This window comes from Poeciliopsis prolifica, unplaced genomic scaffold (assembly GCF_027474105.1).
Source record: "Poeciliopsis prolifica strain line A6 unplaced genomic scaffold, Auburn_PproV2 SCAFFOLD005, whole genome shotgun sequence".
Taxonomy (NCBI): Eukaryota; Metazoa; Chordata; class Actinopteri; order Cyprinodontiformes; family Poeciliidae; genus Poeciliopsis; species Poeciliopsis prolifica.
The window spans coordinates 7,144,451-7,163,813 of NW_026562380.1; the positions used below are offsets into that span (position 1 = coordinate 7,144,451).

At 34.7% G+C, this 19,363-nt stretch overlaps 1 protein-coding gene across 1 annotated transcript in view; it reads left to right on the forward strand.

Moving 5' to 3' along the window:
• Nucleotides 1-19,363, forward strand: part of lmbrd1 (LMBR1 domain containing 1) — a 50,741-nt gene that overhangs the window by 9,567 nt on the left and 21,811 nt on the right. Inside the window, exons 4-9 of the mRNA XM_055030087.1 lie at nucleotides 4,214-4,311; nucleotides 6,614-6,681; nucleotides 7,845-7,933; nucleotides 14,049-14,122; nucleotides 17,721-17,846; nucleotides 18,639-18,791. Coding sequence (XP_054886062.1) covers nucleotides 4,214-4,311; nucleotides 6,614-6,681; nucleotides 7,845-7,933; nucleotides 14,049-14,122; nucleotides 17,721-17,846; nucleotides 18,639-18,791 — 608 coding nt within the window. The remainder of the gene's footprint in view (nucleotides 1-4,213; nucleotides 4,312-6,613; nucleotides 6,682-7,844; nucleotides 7,934-14,048; nucleotides 14,123-17,720; nucleotides 17,847-18,638; nucleotides 18,792-19,363) is intronic.

Sequence of the window (19,363 nt, forward strand, 5' to 3'; positions counted from 1 at the left end):
TTGTCCACTTTTACATTTCCGTACTTCAAAGCAGTGGTGCATAAGACCCTTAAGCAACAGGGCAAAATACCCTGGGCCTCCTGAATAAATCATTTTCTTTCTCTTTGCCTTGTCTCAAAGCCATTTAAGAAAAGTAGCGAGACAGGAGGAAGTCCTTATGCAGGCTACAATAAGTTTACTTTTGTCGATAATAATGTGCCTGCCAACATATGTGGACATATTTAACTGAAAGCTGGTAGCTTTGTGTCTTCAAAGAATTCCTAAAACTACTGAGAATTTTTTGTTTTACTTTGAAGAGCAGCTTTGAATGATTCAGAGGCCTTCAGTGAAAAAACAACAACAAAAAAACAGTCAAGCACACAAAAGAAACAAAAGGCTTTTTTGATAATATAATTAAATTCAGTTCAATTCAGTTAATTAAATTCAGTTCAATTCAGTTCAATTCAGTTTATATATATTGCCCTAAACAAACATGTTTAGGGCTCTTGCCAAAATAGTCAGTTTAACCCAGTTATACAAACAAATTCAAGGTAGATTCCTTTCAACTTGATCCTATTCATCAGAAAGTGACGTCAACTTCTGTATTTACACAAAAAAAAATTTTCTTGAACAAAGTAATTGAAGAAAGTGCTGCTTAACTACAATTTATTCTCCCATTTCATAGATACTTTCTGGGAATTTGGCAGTTTTTACTTCCATTTCCTACCTTTAAACAAAATAATGATCTGGTTCTTTCAAAGGTAATAGTTTCATAAGCTATTAAGATTGGTAGTCATAAAACCACCCAATGATGATGATTATATTAAAAAACATATATTTTCATCACATTCTGGTTTGTTTGGATGCTATTTATTGGAAGCCAAATCATCAGCTTCAAATCATCAGCTGTCAAAGAAGAAACATTTGCTTGTTGCTTTATAAACTGTTGTGTGGTTTGTATGAAAATTATTATTTTTTCAATTATGGAGATATGTTGTGGTAAACATGCTCTTTACATATTATTATTTGAAATCTATTTCCATTTTTTTTTTTGTTTTGTTTTGATACCTGTTTGGGCTCAGTGACTTCTCAACGCTCCATATTATGGATCAAATTCCAGTGGCGCTTAACTGACATTAGATATTATTAAGTGGAGTAATATCAAATCTCTTTGAGGAGGTTATAAAAAATAATTTTTAAATTCTTTACATGTCAAAGCAGTAGCAAAACATCCAGCTTGGTAAGAAAAGATAGAAGGTAGAAATCGCAAGAGTGAAATTAAAAAGCATTTAATGTAAAGGTCTAATAATTTATCATGTAAAACATCTTGTGTGTCATTTTGTATTTTGAACAAGATTGTAATAAAAAAAATACACATATTTTTAAAACCAGTGATGTAAATTAATAAATATTATTGTATATCTTTCATGAATATTTAAAAACAGAGAAGTGTATAACATCTGCTTGCTATTTCAGTAGATTTCAATCTATATAACACACAAACACAGAACCTAAATAAAAGGTTAAGGGCATTCAATTATGTAACACTCCTATTCTGTCAAAGGGATAAATGGGCTACTTTTTAATAGTGATAATGCATTTTTTCTGATAGATGATCTGCATATAGAGTAATGACTGATTCATAATAATTCAATATGACTTATTCTCTTTGAATGTTAATATTCATGGTGTTATGATTAATTTTACCTAGTACTTTAACCTCCAGGCATACATCAGCAGCTGCATACTGAGCGTGGTTTGCATTTATTGGCTCTTGGCATCATCCTCAACTCAGTTTGTCTAGCTGAAAATGAGTGCTAATGGATACATTGGTGAAGCAATGAGCATGTGCATATTGAAAGCAATGCCCTGTCACGATCACAGCTGGCAAAAGGCAAACCTTCTATAACGGCAACATTCATTTTCCTGCAGCAGAGAGAGAACCTCTTCTGAAAATGGTTCATTTTGGAGAGAGAGGTGTTTCTGCATGCCTGGAGCACACTTTTTTTGTCATTAGTGTTGCTGCTTTGTTGAAGTATGCTACTGATCAAAAACATTAAGCAGTTGTAAAAAATTATTTTACTTGTTTGTGGCTTTTTCTCATTGCTCTTATTTTTCATGTATTGGGCTCATAGTCAGAACTGAAACTGTTTATTTCTTACAAAATTAACAGTTTGAATCGTTTTGATCTTATTTGAGATTTGTGGCCAATTGGTAAAGCTGAGATCATATTAATATCTGTGAAACCTCTCCTTACTCAAGCTGTTTAAGTTTGAAGGAAAGAGAAAGTGGTGCTGTAACCTGTTTGCATTCATTTGCATTTGTTTTTGTTGCTTCTCGTGCTAATGATTCACATTATCACCTCGGGGTGTTGAGCAAACCATTCCAAGTGGCTGATTACGTCTTTGCGACATGCTTTTCAGAGAGTTATTTTTGGATTGTCTGGACTGTCTTCCTTGACATCAGTTTGAGGCAAGACAAAAACACCCCCATCTTAAAGAGGCATCCTTCTATGAATGTTTTCTCTTGGTGTATTGCATCCACTTAATATAATAGGTCACCAATTTTAATGGAGGGAAGCAGTTTTTTCCCCTCTGCTGCAGGGAACTTTTTCTTTTGCTCTAGTAATGGTCATTTTTGACATGGAGATGGATACTAGATGCTTTGTCAAATAGGATTAAGCCATATTAATTCCTGCAATGGCAGGCTCGGTGTTTCACCACATGCTATTTAGGACTAGACAGTCTTCTGGTCCAAACCAGTGTTTTTTTTTGTTTTGTTTTTTTCAAATTGTTAACAGATGCAGACATACTTATCTTACCAAAAGAATACTATGAATTTGTGAAGGAAATTTGTATTAGGCTGGCAATTTATTTCAGTATGATTCTCAATTTGTTTCTCATTATTTTGAGAAAATGGGTGAGGTTTTCTCTCACAAACCTTTTGTTTGTAGGGTGTTTGGGATTAATAGTTTGTAATGGTAAGTCAGCTACTAATTAATACATAATATTTCCAGCAACCTAAGCAATCATATTTCAGACTACACTTGACACATAGCATTTGGTTTTTGTCAAGGCCATCAAATAAATTAAAAATGTACTTTTAAAATTGCCTTATTTTTCTTACTCTTTTTAATACTTTCTCCAGTTTTCCTGTATCTGTCTCCTTTTGTTAAGCTAATATTTTTTTTTCCAAGGTGACAGGAGTGTACCTATGTAATGTCATTGCAAACACCCTTTTGGAATGACAAGAACTTGTGGTAGAAGATCTTGCAATATTTAAACACCACAATTCTTCTGTCAAAGCGAAGGTACTTCCACAACATGCTATTCAGTTGTTGTCAGCATGTTACTTTGGCAGCATGTAACATTTCCAGGTAAAGTAACTATAAACAGATTATGACAGAGATTTTTTTTAACTTAAAATCCTGTTGTGTCTTTTTGACACACTTTTATTTTGAAGTTACAAAGGGGATACTTCCTGCTTTAATCTGTTGCATTTAAGAAGAAAGAAAGCCTCTACAGTCCTGAGTTTTCTTATTTGGTGTGGGAACATTTTGGGAACTTGTGAAAAAGAAACTGTGATGAAGTGACAGATCAAATAATTTTTGCTACTTTAAAGGCTATTTTTACAGTTTTGTTGTGACAAGAATTCCCAGTTCAAATGCAGTTAAGCATTGGTTTATAACAAATAAAACTTTATATCTTTTTTCTCCTTTTATTTTCTAGCATTAAGCACAAGACATTCATAAGACTCTGCGATCAGTATGACATGAAGAAACCCGTTAGTCTAGGAATGTCTTAGTCCTGAATTTGATATTTAGACATATTTCTCACAAAAATCAATAAAATTATTTGGTTGTGCACCAAATGGTTTTGGTGCAGTTTCTATTCAGCTTCAAAGTGTGTCCAAACACACAGAAAATAAAGTGAATTAATAAATAAAAACAAACAAACAAAAAAAAAATATCAGCACAATTTATAAAATTATTTCCAAGGGGAATGCTTCCTGTTTTAAGTTGTAGTATGTTAGTTATTTGACTGTCAGATATCTTTGCAGTTTGCCAAATGTTTTTCAATAGATCTAAACACTACAGATGGTATGTTAAATGGGTATGTGCCTATCTTAATGACATAATTTACCATTGGAAAAGGAAACTGGCATTTAGTTTTAGTACATTTTATTAGAAAAATATATTGTGACTAATTTTTGCCCTTTCTTTGTATCCCTGTAGCTCTCTACTCCATAATACTATTCTGTGTCTTCCTCTGGATCCCCTTTGTTTACTTCTACTATGAAGAAAAGGATGACAACAATGTAAACAAATGTTCGGTAAGAACACACCTTTATTTCTCTGCATGTAGCACTGCAGCACACTTAGAGGCAGTTTTCAGGAATCCTTTTTTTTTTTTTGTCATTCTACCAGATCTGATCAGTATGTTAATTGATAACATTACCAAATTTCTGGCAACATGCAGACATAATCTTGGATCCTTAGTCTGCTGGTTTGCAATTTTAATTTGATAATGTTTAACCCCTCTGTCTCTTAAAAAGTTCACCCTAAGTTTAGAGGGCAAAAAATTTTGAATTTTTTTCTACTTCAGTACTGAAAGTTGCTTAGACTATGCTGAATGAAGTGACAGGCATTCTTGCAATAATACTATGCAAATTTTGCATAGAATGTTACACACAACCCTTCTGTGTGGAAAGAAAAAGGCCGACTGACAACTGTTCATGCCTACCAATACTGAATCCAACTTTAAGAACCACATGACAGCATTTAAAAGTGTTCTTCTTTTTTGCTCTGGGTTCTAATTAATCGTCTACTACATATGCCAAGTCAATTCCACACCAAATATTTCAGAGAGTAGACTCCATATTTGAGCTTAAACTCTCTTTTATTCATCATTAACATAACTTGCATAGCTAAAATATTTTCAAAGGTCAGGATTTCCAAATTCAGCATGTTTAAAACAGACAAAATGCGAGAACTCAACAGGATGAAAAACATCAACTTTGCCATACTAATTTCAACCTTCCTGTTATCTATTTTAAACAGGCTCTCTGTCAGCCTGAATAAACCAAAGATATGTCGAATCAAGTCACAGAAAATAGAGTTTTTGTTAATAATTAGTTTGATACATCATGCATTTTTTAAAGTGAGATGTTAACCCATCTCTGAGTTTCGACATCCAAAGTAAATAGAATGCATCAAAACCGTGACTGGTGGGAGCAGTAATTTATCACACTTATCTCAACAAGAGGTAATGATATCCACTGCTTTATGATTTAGGATGATTACTTATTTTGTTTATTTTATTTTGAATGAGAGCATCTATATAGCTCATTTACTTCATAATTTGCCTATAAACCCCTCTCTTACAGAGAAGAGGATGGAGTTACAGTAGATAGGTGCTTCACCAAATCTTTCACACACTGGATGAAAGAATAAGTTTCTTTTCTGTGAATAGTAGTAACACACCTTTGATAATGATTTCTAGTTTTTAATCCCATTTAGATAAAACTAAATATGTTGAGTAGTTTTTTTAAGCCTCCTTACTAAAATTATTATAAACATTACTGGGATTTCTGCTTGTTTTGGTAACTCAAAAATCAATGCACATCCCTAATGCATAGATGCAAATAAATATTCTAAGCTTGAGAAGAATTGCTTTTGGTATTTTATGTGACATTATTAGGTTTTTCACAGTATGAAACTAGATGACTGCTTACTTGTATAGCTTTTTGTTTAAAGTTTATTATAGTACATTAAGAGCCACAGATAATTCTGATTTACAGTCATCAGGATTACCTGTACTGACTTTGTTCACTTCACTAAATACAGTTTAAGTTTGAGATTTTTTATTTATTTTTTGCTCAATGTTCGAGTATCTCCTTGTAAATAAATTCCAGGAAATGGAATATGTCATGCATTTTTTTAAAGCACTTGAGTGCTAAAAGAAAATAAGAATTTGCAACATGATTACATGAAGAAACAACACTGTGCTGTCTAAAAACCGAAGACTGAACTGTGAATAAGACGCAAGAACTTTGAGACATTGAGTAAATGTTTCATGACAGCAATCTACATTGTTTTCGATACCTCAGTTGAAAACTATTTGCCCATCATGTGAAGCAAAATTTAAGGGAGATGGATCAAAACCAGGTGATAGTTTGACTAAAATTTATTGTGATGAAAACATGTTCAGCTTTTCAATTAGGTTTTTCATTTAATTTTAGGTTTTTTATTTAATTTTGCAGATGACATTTGTTTTAAACTGCTCTCTTTGGAAGTTTTTCGAGTGAGTGATGGTACAAATCAGTAATTAGTTAGTATGATCAATCAGCCACAGCAATGTACTGGTCTCCTTGCCATGTGTCAGTTTTGAGCTGAGCTAGGCACTTTCTCACAAAGATAAGACGGTCTTTTGTGTGGGAACTTTAAAAGCACCTTGAATGGCGCGGGATGTGAAATGCTATCTCTGCAGTCACACTGGATCTACGCCCTGTCTTGCGCGCATTTGCTATAGTCCTTATCTAAATGCTGTCTGAGCTTCTTATCATATTCACAGTGAATAATAATATTTCACTTTATGACCATGATTGACCAATTTAATTATTTCTTACATTACAGCAAGTGAAAAATGCTCTGAAGTACACGGTTGGATTTGTCCTCGTCTGTGTGGCGCTCCTTTTAATTGGGTGAGTTTTAGACATGAATTGCTTCTTCTGCTTCACTACACAACAGGTAAAAGGGGTGTAAATACATTATTGTGTTGATAATGAGAAGAAAACCCTTTCAAACAACTAAAGCAATATTTGTCTACCCACAATAAAACATCAAGAGGGGAAAAAAACACCTCTGTTTACAAAAAGGCACATTTTGTAGATAGGAGTCTAAACTCAGTTATGTGAATCCTCATACCCAAATCACCTTCAGAGGGAGTATCAGATCTTCCCCTGTGTTGATCTATATTGAATTAAGAAATGCAGTATGTACTGGCGCACATATTCAGTCATGTTCTATTTATCTTCAGATTTTACACAGGGAAACTTAATGGATTTCTTTGGGAGCTGTGACAGCAACATAGCTAGAGTCCAACCTGTGCGATTGAATGTGCTCTCTGAACCATAAAATGGGACTTTGAAGAAAAGCTTATTTGCTTTGAGGAAAAAAAAAAAGAGCACATGGCTATTCTGTCTCACACATAGAAGTTTAGAAAATACAATGTAGACCACAGGATAATAAATGCTCTTTTACTAAATAAACTGTAACTGTTGCCGCTTTATCCTGACGGTGGTTGGTTTATTGCTCTGAATTCTGATTGCGATGCTGAAATTCCAAGAGGTCAGTGTCCACTCAGTCTGTATTTAGTTGAACAGGGTTGGACAGCTGTACACAAGTTTTTTTTTTATACGAGTCTAGAGATGTTGGTGTTTTAAAAATGTAAATCTGCGTTATACAAGTTTGCAAAAAAAAATAAAAAATCCCAACACAAAAGTCCATAAATTATTTGTAAGAAATTGAAATGTCGTAGGTAATAATGATTAAACACAGAAATAAAATACACCATTGTCCTGTCTAATAGACCTAATTTGCACATCTATCCCCTATTTTGGAATTCTGTATGCAAGTAGTAAAATGGGCACAAAAAGACCCTGAAAAACAGATTGAAATTACTTATCAATTATCTACACGCTCCAAAACTCCCAGCATATTTTCTGGGTGAAAGCCTTGTTTTCTTGTGGCTCCCTTAATGGGTTTCAGCTGTCAGTGGATAGGATTGCTTTGAATTTTCATATTATGAAAACGTAATAATATTCAAAGAAGAGCTGTCTTTTTATTTATTTTTTTTTTCTTTCAGAGCATTTGTTCCACTTGAGGCCCCACCTGGACAAAATTCCACTCAGTGGGAGAAAGTGCAGTACCTTTTTGATGAGCTTGGCAGTAGCCGTAAGTATGAAACATGCTTCCTGTAATTTTCAGGAAAACCTGAATTTTAAATATCTTCTAGTTATAATTACCCTTGAAGCCCATTTATAGTTCAGATTAATTTTTCAACTTGACACCTTTTATTTCTTTATGCATTCATCATTTACTATCTCATATTTTTCCTCAACTGTTACATAGCTTTATTGGTTAATGTATTTTTTTGGATTTATAGAAATTGTTTAACTCTAGTTTAAAAAAAATAAAAAGAGAGAGGGAGACATTTGTGACTTTTCCCAGCTTTTCTGTATGAACTGTAATTAATTTAGTTTTAGTTTACTTCTTGTGAGAGCTTTGTTAAGCCTTCTATCCTTGATAGATTGAGGTTGAGAGTTGTAATCGAACAAACAGAGCAAGTTTGCTTCAATGCCTTACAGATCCAATGTAAAGCACGTTGGATTTGCTTTACTATTGTGGCCTGTTTAGATGTAACAGTGTAAAGAGAGAAAATGTGACCCAGTAGAAAATGCAGTTTCCTTTTAATGAGCTTTCCCAACCTTTTGTAGATTCTCGGAAATCATTTTAAAACAACTCAGCGATATTTAAAATGATGATCTTCTTTCTTCAGTAGCTACTTCCACATCAAAGAGAGTGGCTGTTTGCACTGTCTATGAGTAACAAAAAATGGATTTCATTTCATCATGATTTCGCAGTGCATTTTACATAAGACTAAAAAAACATTAATTAATCATTAAGTTCTTTATTGATTACTACAGAATGTTTCTTGTTCAGTCATAACTACTTAATTGTGATCTTACCACATTTAAGTAATTTATTTTCTTTTTATTTGCACCTGTTAAGAGCTGGAATTACCCTTTATTAAATCCGCATAAATATATTATAGCAGGAGTTTCCCACAATTAATGCTTTTTTGGGTAGATTTAATCACAATTACCTATAAGAGAAAAATCTTGAGTTTTGATGTTTGTCCAATATCATTGTTTACTGTCAAACTTGTTTTCTTTTGGCTAAAAGTCATGTTTTAAATGAAATAACTCCTCTCTTGTGTTCACAAATCAGAGCGGAAACAACCATCTGTAGATTTGAGGTTTTTGACCTCTGGTCAATGTGAACGTTTAATTCACCAATCAACAACTTTATAAACATTGTGACAACAATATGCTCTAATTTTCTTCTGGAATTAATTAAATAAAAACAATTATTTAAAAGGCACAGTAAATTAATAAATACTCAATTAAGTATTGTATGCATTGTCATATGCAATACAACAGATTCTGGAACAAATGCATATACATAAAATCCATATGCATTTTCCCTAGTTTGCTTTTTAAAATTTTCCAGCATAAATTGCATCATGAAATCTTTAGGAAATAGGTTTTCCCCATCACACTAATACACACATTTTCACTTTTTCATTAGAAAAAGGCCTTTTATTGTTTCTGTTCTAATGCTGAAACTTTAGCTATTATGAATTACCAACAGTTGTGTGGCATGTTGCCATATGGGGACCAAAGAGAAAGTTGAACCATCTGCCTCTGTGCTTAATTGGGATCTCCTAAGCGATGTCCCCAACCTTCCTCCATTGGTGCAACGGGGGAAATTGTTGGGCTGCAGAGGAAATTTGAGCGTCATCCTTTTTTCTAATTCCCAGATTATTATTTTTTTTTTCCAGATGGGAAGTTAATTGTGTGAAGAAAAAACACTTTGGACACACATCTCTCCTTACTTTTCTGGAACAACAGGTCATTAAAGCTGCTACATCTTTTAATAGTTATAACATTACACTTGTTAAACCAGTGTTCCTTGACTGTTTTACAAATCAGTACTGTAGCTCTTGATTTCTTATTCAGGACCAGGACATTACAGTTTTCTCATTTTTGCCTTTGCCTTGGGTAAGTACCTGAGGCTGGCTTGTAACATTTAACTTGTTTTTAATTAGCATAGAGAAGAACCGCTTCACTTGACTGCACATACAGACACACAAAATTATGTTGCCACATTTCTATGGGACAATCTATCTATGAAACTAATTTAACAAATTTTTGCAATTTATTTGACTAACTGACACATTTTCAGCACTATGATCAACTGTTGCATTTTAAACATTATTGTCCATTTAATAGCACTTTTCTGTATTCTACTGGGAGAACCTAACTTGATCAGATAATAATCAGAAATCTTTTCGAGACCCTGCCCCAGAATCTTCAGAGACCATGAAACATATCATTAAAGTACCAGTGCGAGACGTGCTCTGCTACAAAGCTCTATAGGCAGAATTTTGTGGCCTATTCAGAGAGGATCAATGGACGGACGGATGGACTAATCATCACCATTGACGTCTACACAGTTGTTTAATTGCAGATTATTGGTTTTCACTGTGTCAAAGCAGTTACCAATATGACATAACATTGTTTAGATAATTCAGTGCAAAAAGGTGGGAAAATGGTTCTTTTTGTTTTATTTATTATCTTTAAATGAATAACGTATTGGTGTTACGGATCTTTATCACTAACTTCCAGTTAAGAATAGTTCTTTCATATGTTATAAAGTATCCAAACTCATTCATTATATTTTAAGAAGTAGTCCACATCCACATTGCTGTGTAGCTGAGAACTGCAAAAGTTTCCCTTTTCCAGCTTTTTGCGACTTTACATGTGCTGTGGTTTATCATCGTTTGTGTTCCAACATATGGCTGGCTTTGTAGCTGCTTCACCGAAATACTACTGATGTAGGGCACCAGAGCTAAAGAAGCTCCTGAAAGAACACCTTCGTGCATGAGGCTCATACATGAACGCAAGCCTGAAGGGCTATATGCGGAGAGAGATAAGAGCTATACAGATGTGGAAGCATAACCAGTAATGGACAATATTTCCTATGTATAATCCCTGGAAAATCTCCTTGAGAAACGAAGAAGACTGGCAGGAAACATTCATCCTTCGCTTTGTGTCGAGCCTATGAGCAGAATATTCTCTCTACAGAACACGAGGCTATTGTCTTTTGCACTAAGCACACCACCAAACAAAAGAAGTAAGATTGCAATGAAACACTTGGGAATCAGAAACAGGTATTCAAATGTTAATGTTCAGCCTGGCTGTCAGACTTCAAAGGTTTTTTATTGCATAGAATGAGGACAACATATATATTAAATCACACTTTTTTGCTCTTGTACTGATACATACGAACTGTCTCCAGAAGAATGTGATTAATGATGTAAACAGCACACATTATACATGCCCTGAATATTGACTTAATTTTGAAATTGAAATGCTGCTGTCAAGGAGACAGACAAGGAGAGACCCACCTATGACCATGGTGACAGGTGGTCTGGGCTTTATGAAGTTGCTGTTGAGTGGATGAGGGATATTTATAAAAGGACAAATGTGTGGCTTTTTCCTTAGAATGCTATGACAGGTGGGATCTTGACAGGGGAGTGAGGCAATCACTCTCCTCATCAATCCCTGTCTTCTAACTTTATCTCTGGCAGCTGGCCTGACACCTACTGTTGTGCTTTCCTGATAGGTGGTCCTCTTTCTCTCTCGTGGGTTACACACATTAACTCAACCTACATAAGCTGAAAAACCAAGCTGTTTGAACACCTATTGTGTAAAGCATTAAATCTAAGGGGAATGTGATTACCAATATCATCTGTCCTTGTCTAAAAGGACGGAATATATAAGTTATAAGAATGTTTACCTCAAATCCCATGGTAGTTTTTAGGGCTTTCATTTCATATTTCTGACCTAAGTTATTTGCAATGGTGTACTGCAGCAATTCAAAAGTCCTGGTTGTAAACTTAACATCTTGAAAGAGGGATTCTGGAGATAAAACAATACAATTTTAATATAATTAAAATATCCCAAATTTTATCCAGGATACTGATACAAGATTCTGTTTCAATTAACTTCAGATTACTTCTGATGTATGCCTTTGAATTCAAACTAATTCTCATTTGCAACATTGCAACGTCATTACTGTAATGAAATTCTTGAATTTTTATTGCACAGTAAAGTTAAGTTTGTAAGAAAAAGTAATAGTCAATTAAAATAAACAAAACTATTAAATAAGACATTATAAATAATATTGTGGGAAACGGTATACTTCAAAGTCTTAGTACTTTGTTACTCTGAATACATTAAGCCAGAATACATTAAGTGGCTGTGGAAAAACTCAGATGTGTAGTTTTTCAGGCAGCTTAATATCCTCATGGCTTGTGGATAGAAAGTATTCTTAAATTTGCTGGTGCATGTCTGTATGCTTCTGCACCGACTGCCTGACTGGAGAAGCATGAACAGCGTGTAGCTGGGATGGCAGAGGTCAGAGATGATCTTGTCTGCCTTTCTTCTACAGTCCAGTCTGTGAAGTTGCTGGAAAGCTGGCAGTTCAGTCCTGGTAATGCGTTGTGCCAATCTAATCACCTTTTGTAAAGGCTTTGTAGTCCAGAGCATTACAGCTGCCATACCTGGCTGTGACATGTCCTGCCTGAACAATCTCAACTGGCAGACCACCTTTCATCTGCCTGACAGGCGCTCCAAGATTCTGTTTCCAAAAGAAGTAACGTTGCTCATTGATGAGTGAGGCTGTAACAATACAAGCAGACTACACCATGAGGTGAATCACACTACATGGTGTGATTTAGCTAGTCTAGTTATTTTCCCTGTGGTTTGTCTAATTCCATGGTGGCCCTCATGTCATGTGTTGTGCTTTTACAAATAGAGTAAAGGTTTTTGAATCACATACTGTGTTTTAAAGATTCTCAGATCAGTGTAGAACTGTCTAGGTTTTGGTTTACGGAGGGAATGTGGTGGGCTGCTTTATGGGTATTTATGACATAAATGCAAATGTGAGAAACTCTTTAAAATGATAGAGAAAGCAGCACAACTCAGCACTATCTAGCACCTGTATTTTTCGGAGCTAAAGGCAAGTCAAGGTTTTCCAAATCATTTGCATCATGTCTGTCCCCGATTTTTTTTTTTTTCCTACTGGGAAGACAAATTACTGCCAGAGAAAATATGTAAAAGCAGTGGGTGCTTTATTAATGGTTTTGTAACAGGTTTTTGGTTCAGTTTAGCTAAAACTTCTTATTAGTTTACTCTGTCAATCAAAATAGTAACACAAGAATAACTTCTTTTATTATTTCACAATGTGACTCTCAAACTCAGATACAGAAAGCCTGAAACTATCACCTTCTTGTCTGGTGCATATAGTGTCTCTTCACCAGAAGATGACTGCTGCTAGCCATAGAAATCTAGCAATTCCTGAGACTTTGGTGAGCAATACTGTGAGATCTTGTACCGCACTATGTGGTTGCACTCCAAATTTCACCCTGGGTGAAATATTAAAAGGAGAGCTTTTATATCATGTGTGGATCAGTTCAACAACAAAAAAGCAGTTTGTGCAGAAAGTATGATCTAAGCTTTCATAAATTAGCTTTGCTTACTAAAGCCTTTGTAATATTTATGTTTCTTAATCTTTTTAGTGATCAAACTAGCTTATGAAAGATACTTATGCAGCTATTTAATTTATAATGCTAATGATCTTTATAATAAAATAACATTTTCAATAGCTATAGCAAAGCTTAAGTGAACTACATTTATATAGAATTATTCTAGTCCTGCTCAACAAGTTGGTTGAAACAAGTTTTGCTCAAAAACTTCTTTCAACCAAGTATTTGTATTTATTACCATCCTTCTTCCCCTTGATCTAATCAGCTTTCCAGTCCATTCTGTTGAAAAACATTACCACAGCATAGTGGTGCCACCATCATGATTCACTGTAAATAAATAAGATAAAATGTCTCAATTTTGCAGACATAGTGGTTTCAATGGTGGCCAAGAGTTCAATTAAAAGCATTATTATACTGAAACATAATATGTGGTTTCAATACTAGAATTTTTGAAAGTTTAAAAAGGTAAGCATATTAGTCAGAGACAGTAAAACATCTTTGTTTTCTATTTAAAAATGCAACTGGCTGTTGATTAACATTCACTCTGGCAAAGAAAATCATTTTCAAAATACAACAAAAATGTATAACAAAAAGTTGCCTTTTGATTTGAGATGTTTTGAGATTTCTCCCTCAATGCTTAGCGAGAATCTACAAAGGTTTCCTTTTCTCTTACAGATGGTCTTCCTGCTCTATCCTTCTCAATCAGCTCTTTGACCTTGATTGGTATGTTGGCAGTGATCACTTACACGGTGAGTTGAGATCTCGTAGAGTATTTTTTAAGGTTTTTTTTTGTTGTTGTAATTTTCAATTAGAATGGGGAAAGAGTTCAAAATCTTTACAGATCTGTGACTTTGATTTTTCTTAAATAGACTTTCCAAAATAAATGGAAATGTCTTTGTGAGACATTATTTACTAGTCATATCTGTGTTTATCATATGTATTCATGTTCTTTGTATTTGTGATATAGTTGTGATTGAGAGGCTTTAATGGCAAAACTTTATCATTTTAAAGCTCTGACATTCAATCACTCAAAATACTCAGACTGCTGTCACTTCACCTGAACACCTGAGCCTCTTCATGATGTATTGGTGCATCTTATAGGCTTATCAACCACTTATTTGCTGTCTATTTATATACATAGATCTCCCTCAGTGCACATTAATAAATGTCTTGATCCCCATGGCATTTTGCATTGTCTTTTTTTTTTTAGATCAGAAATCATTGACTATTTAATAGTGTCCATTTTTCATAGCATTATCTTTATAACTGGAATGTGAATATTCCCCAAAGCTAATGTTACTGATGTTAGAGCCACATAATGTGTAAAGGTTTCTGCTGCAGAAAGATGCATGCAGGATCCCCCAACCCCCAAAAAACCTTCTGCTATTGGATCTGAGACTGAGAATGAAAGTGACAGCCAGCTCCAATCTATCCAGTTTCTGTTGAGCTAAAAGAGTCCTGTTTGACAAATTATGCAACCATACAACTGAATGTGGAACTGTTGATGAATAAAACACTAAGTAGCCAAGTAAATTGTAAAACCAATCTCCCTTTAGGACATACAATTAGTCTCAGCTGGGATTTTCTTCACTGTTTTCACATGCCTTTCACAGTTCTCTATAGAGCAGATAATTACCTAGTTCAATTGGACAGTGGTACTGTGCTCAGATTTGTGCTGACCAGTCTTGGTATGGACCTGGTGAATGCTCTGTGGAAATCAAGATTCCCACAGTGTCTTTGTTTTTGATCATCTTGTTTTTTGAAGTCAGTCAGAAAAATAAGCCCTTCAGGCTGCAACTGCAAGTAGCCTTCTCTTTTTTGGGTTGTCACTGGTTGCAGAAGCCACTGTGTATCATTTTATTGCCTGCATTTGGTCTTTATTCTTAAAGAAAATAAAATATAAAGTAGCAACAAACTACAACACTGATCTAAGTGAGACATTTTTACATATACAGTCTGCTTATATGATTACCAGTATAAAGTGAATAATTTCTTTAAAAACAGAATTTATCTCTACTGAGGATTTCAAGTTGAAATGATAATTAGTATTTGTCATGTGAGAGAGTTTCTCCATCTTGCTGCAAACCTAATTTGATCAAATTTCTGTATACTCAAAATAAGGTACTATAATTACTAATTCATAGTCGCCCTTTTTAAAAAACCCAATCATCATTTTAGGTAAAAACAGCCTTTTGGTTGAAACAGTTTCACTTTACACTCTCAATCACTAAGAAAATGAGACTTTCTTAAAGCATATATAATTTTGCTACCTGTCTAATAACAATGTTGCCATTAAAATTGAAAAAAAAAATAGGGTTACTATATTTTTATTCTTAGTTAAAAGATATATATATAGAGGCACCTCTTTCTCTCTGTCTCTCTCTCTTTTTTCTCACTCGCTTTCTTCACAAAATCTTTTGTCAACAAAGAGCAAAAATAAAATTTTGGGTTTGAAAGGCTCATCAACTTGTGATTGATCCCCTGCTTGACCATAGACAACCTATGACAAATATGAAATGGCATCTGATTTTTTTTTTAGCATGATTGTTTATGAGATCATGGTCTTTTTGTGATGATCATTGTCTTTAGCAAATGAACTTTTCAGAATGAGATCAACTTGATTTTTTTTTTCTTCTTAACAGGTAAAGGTCATTTGTGTTGAACTTAGAGCCATCTAATGATCAAGTTGCAGATACTAACTGAATAAATAGATGGTTCCTTTCCAAGTCTGTAGGAGGATTTAACTAAAACTCAAATAACAATCAAATAAATCTGCATAAAATCTGAAACCTAAGCAGTTGTCTCAGTAAGAAAGGGACCTTGAGCATCCCTGAATGTAAATTCTAAGCTCACAAAAACTCAACAGTTTTGTTTAACTCACTCTGCTCCACTTCCTCTTCCTTTTGGCTTCACCATCACAAGTATATAAAGCAACAAAGGGGAGGCTTGTGTCGGAAACCTGTATCCAACTAAATCTCCCTCTTCCCTCTCAGCAGGCATAGGGATCACTCTCTCTCAGAGTCTCCCTCTTAGCCAACACTCACATGGAGTCACACACATGCACATTCCTCTCTTCTCTAATAAGACATTTCTGGTTATTATTGACTGTGGTTGGTGTTAAAATCAATTTGATCAGCATGCGTCATTATACTTAAACTGGAAATGTGAACTCCGAATGGCAGAAATCATTTTAGATTTCTACGGTGTACTTGCACATTTGAAAGGGGAGGGAAATGTTTCTCGTGGGATCTGGGACAGGTTTTCCTTTTATGAGTGTATTTGATATTCGGGACATGCTCTGGCCTTAAGAGCTTCATGATTCATTGCAGGAGGCGACATTCGCCCATAGCATAGATCCACTGCAGAGACTAATAATAGTGTAGCCTGACTTTGTATCCCATGTGGCTTTTTAATGCTGCTTTAACACTCAACTGATAAGTTATTTTACAAAAAGAATTAAGTAAAATGTTTCAGGGCTTGGTAGATTGCAGGATGTTTCTAAATGATCTTCAAACAGAATGACAGATTTATTTTGGCCCAATATAATAGCACTCCTGAAAGTTTGTAAAAGCAATGGAACACAGTAAAAGCATTTGACTGGTGCCTATAGTTTCATTTCTAATGGGTGGCTTTGTTTTCTTTTTAATAAACATTCCCTTCATATATTTTTTTTATATAAAAAATCTTTCCATGTGGCTAAATACCCCAGAATTTGAATTACCATTTTAGTTTTGGTTACATAACCCATTGCAGTTTTTTTTTTTTACATTGCTGCTTCTGTCTGTCTCTTTTTGTCTAACTGCTATTGTTTATGGTCATTCCTTCCAGTCAAAAAATAAATAAGAAATAAATAAAATACCAACAAAAATAGAAATAAAAATTGAGAAAATGTAATGTGGAGTTCAGATTTTTCTTTACAGGCCAATTTGTTGTTTTAAGTAAAAATAAATCTGAAATTCAGAGTTAGAGGACACTGCTGTCACATGGGGGCACTGTTAAGCTATAAATGCATCAGCATGATATAAGGCAGTGATATCCACACAAAATGGTTGCAGCAAATTTTTCAATAAGCCTTAGCACAATTATAGATTCCACCATTTTAATCTTTTTTTTTTCCCCTCTGCCAGAAATGACACTGCCTAGGAGGCCAGGATCTGTGGGATTTTTGCACGCGCATATGTGCGTTCATGTATTTGCTTACCCTCATTTGACTGTTGTCATGTGCCACAATGTGATGGGTTTGCCACCAGGCAGGAGTGACTGTGTGTAGGAGGATACACGTGGCATATGTGCCACCCTTGCTCTGACAATAGTGTGTGATTATAATGGTACTTTTGCATCTTGCAGGCATATGGAATGTCTGTCATGCCTTTGAATCTGATAAAAGGCACACGGAGTGTCGCGTACGAACGCCTTGAGAACACAGAGGACATTGACGAGGTTGAACACCAGATAGAAAATCTGAAATCCAAGGTAGGGCTTCGAGTGGTATGACCTGTCTTCAGTGCACATACAAGTGGCATAAACATGAATATGTTGAAGTTTCACTGAAAATCAATATATTAGCAATTCTATACCAATAGAAAGACATATTCATTTGCTATTTTCTCTCTTCATGTTAAACATCTCAATCAATGTTGATGATGCAAGGTCCACAAAAAAAATGCATTAATTAACAGCTTCACTAAAAAGATACACACGCTGTGTGGTAAAGCACCACTACTTCTTTAGTTTTATGCCCCCTGTCTTTGCAAGTTCTTACATAGTGTAAGTTATGTCCTTTTCAAACGCCCACTCATATTCTTTCTGTCCAAATGGGATATTTCAAGTAAACACATTTTTGAAATTAAGTAAAGTAAGAGTTATGCATTTGTCACTCTTCTAATTTCAATGTTTAATGGTTGCAAACAGGAGATAGTAATACAAAATAAAATATAACATTTAAGTTTATTGATCACTTAATGCTATTTTATAAATATATGCTATTTTTTGAACTGAGTACAAAAAATAGTACTAACTGAGTAGTGTTTCTTTGTCACTTTTTAGATAATAGTTTTGATTATGCTCAGCTTCATAAACAGTACTAAATTTGTTCAGTAAATTTGTACTAAATCAGTTGATGAGACGATCAATAATTGATTGACAGACATGAATTTCCAAAAGCCCTGTTATCTGAATTATTCCTTTAAGGGTGCTCTAAATATGTGTTTCAAAAGCATGCATATATTTAACAATGCATCTCCTTTCTGTTGGTTTCTTTGGCAGTGTAAGGATGGTCGTCCTCTATCCTCAAAGGACAGACGCAACCTGCTGGAGCTTGAGGGCAAACTGCAGGTCCTCCAGCGCAGAGGAAGACACCTGGACATTGCAGAGAGCCACTGTTGCTCTAAAGTTGGCACTGCTCTCAGACCTGTCAAGGTGAGTCTCCATTGTGAAATTGGCTCCCATTCACATATGTCAATTTTATGTGCTTTGTGGGCAGCAGCCTAAACCACGTGAGGATCTCAATACCCGTTTTGTTCGTTTTCTAAATTTATGTTGGGTTCTTCTGAGAAAACAAAATATATGATATTAATGTCTTCTAAGGTTTTTACCCCCTTTTAATCTGATATCCCTGAATAAAATCCAAACCAATCAATTGCCTTCAAAAGCCACCTTAAACTTACATGCCCATGTTAACTGTAGAGGAGCTGCAAAAATCCACAGTCTGAGTGGGAGGACTCTGGTATCAAGACAGCCAGTGGTCATTGGGTGATAGGTGGCATATATGCTCGACAGACATAAATTTCCAAGAAAATAAAGTGAAGTTTGTGCAAAAGTTGAGAGGCCATCAACATTTGTGGAAGTCACTGTACATTTGGTATACACAAATCCACAAGCGTCTGGTTCTTGCTATGTGTTAAAAAAAATAGAAAACATAATTTCAACTTGTTTATTTTTAACAGCTTAGACTGCTTCTACCAAAGAGAATCCTAATATTGTAGCTCTCA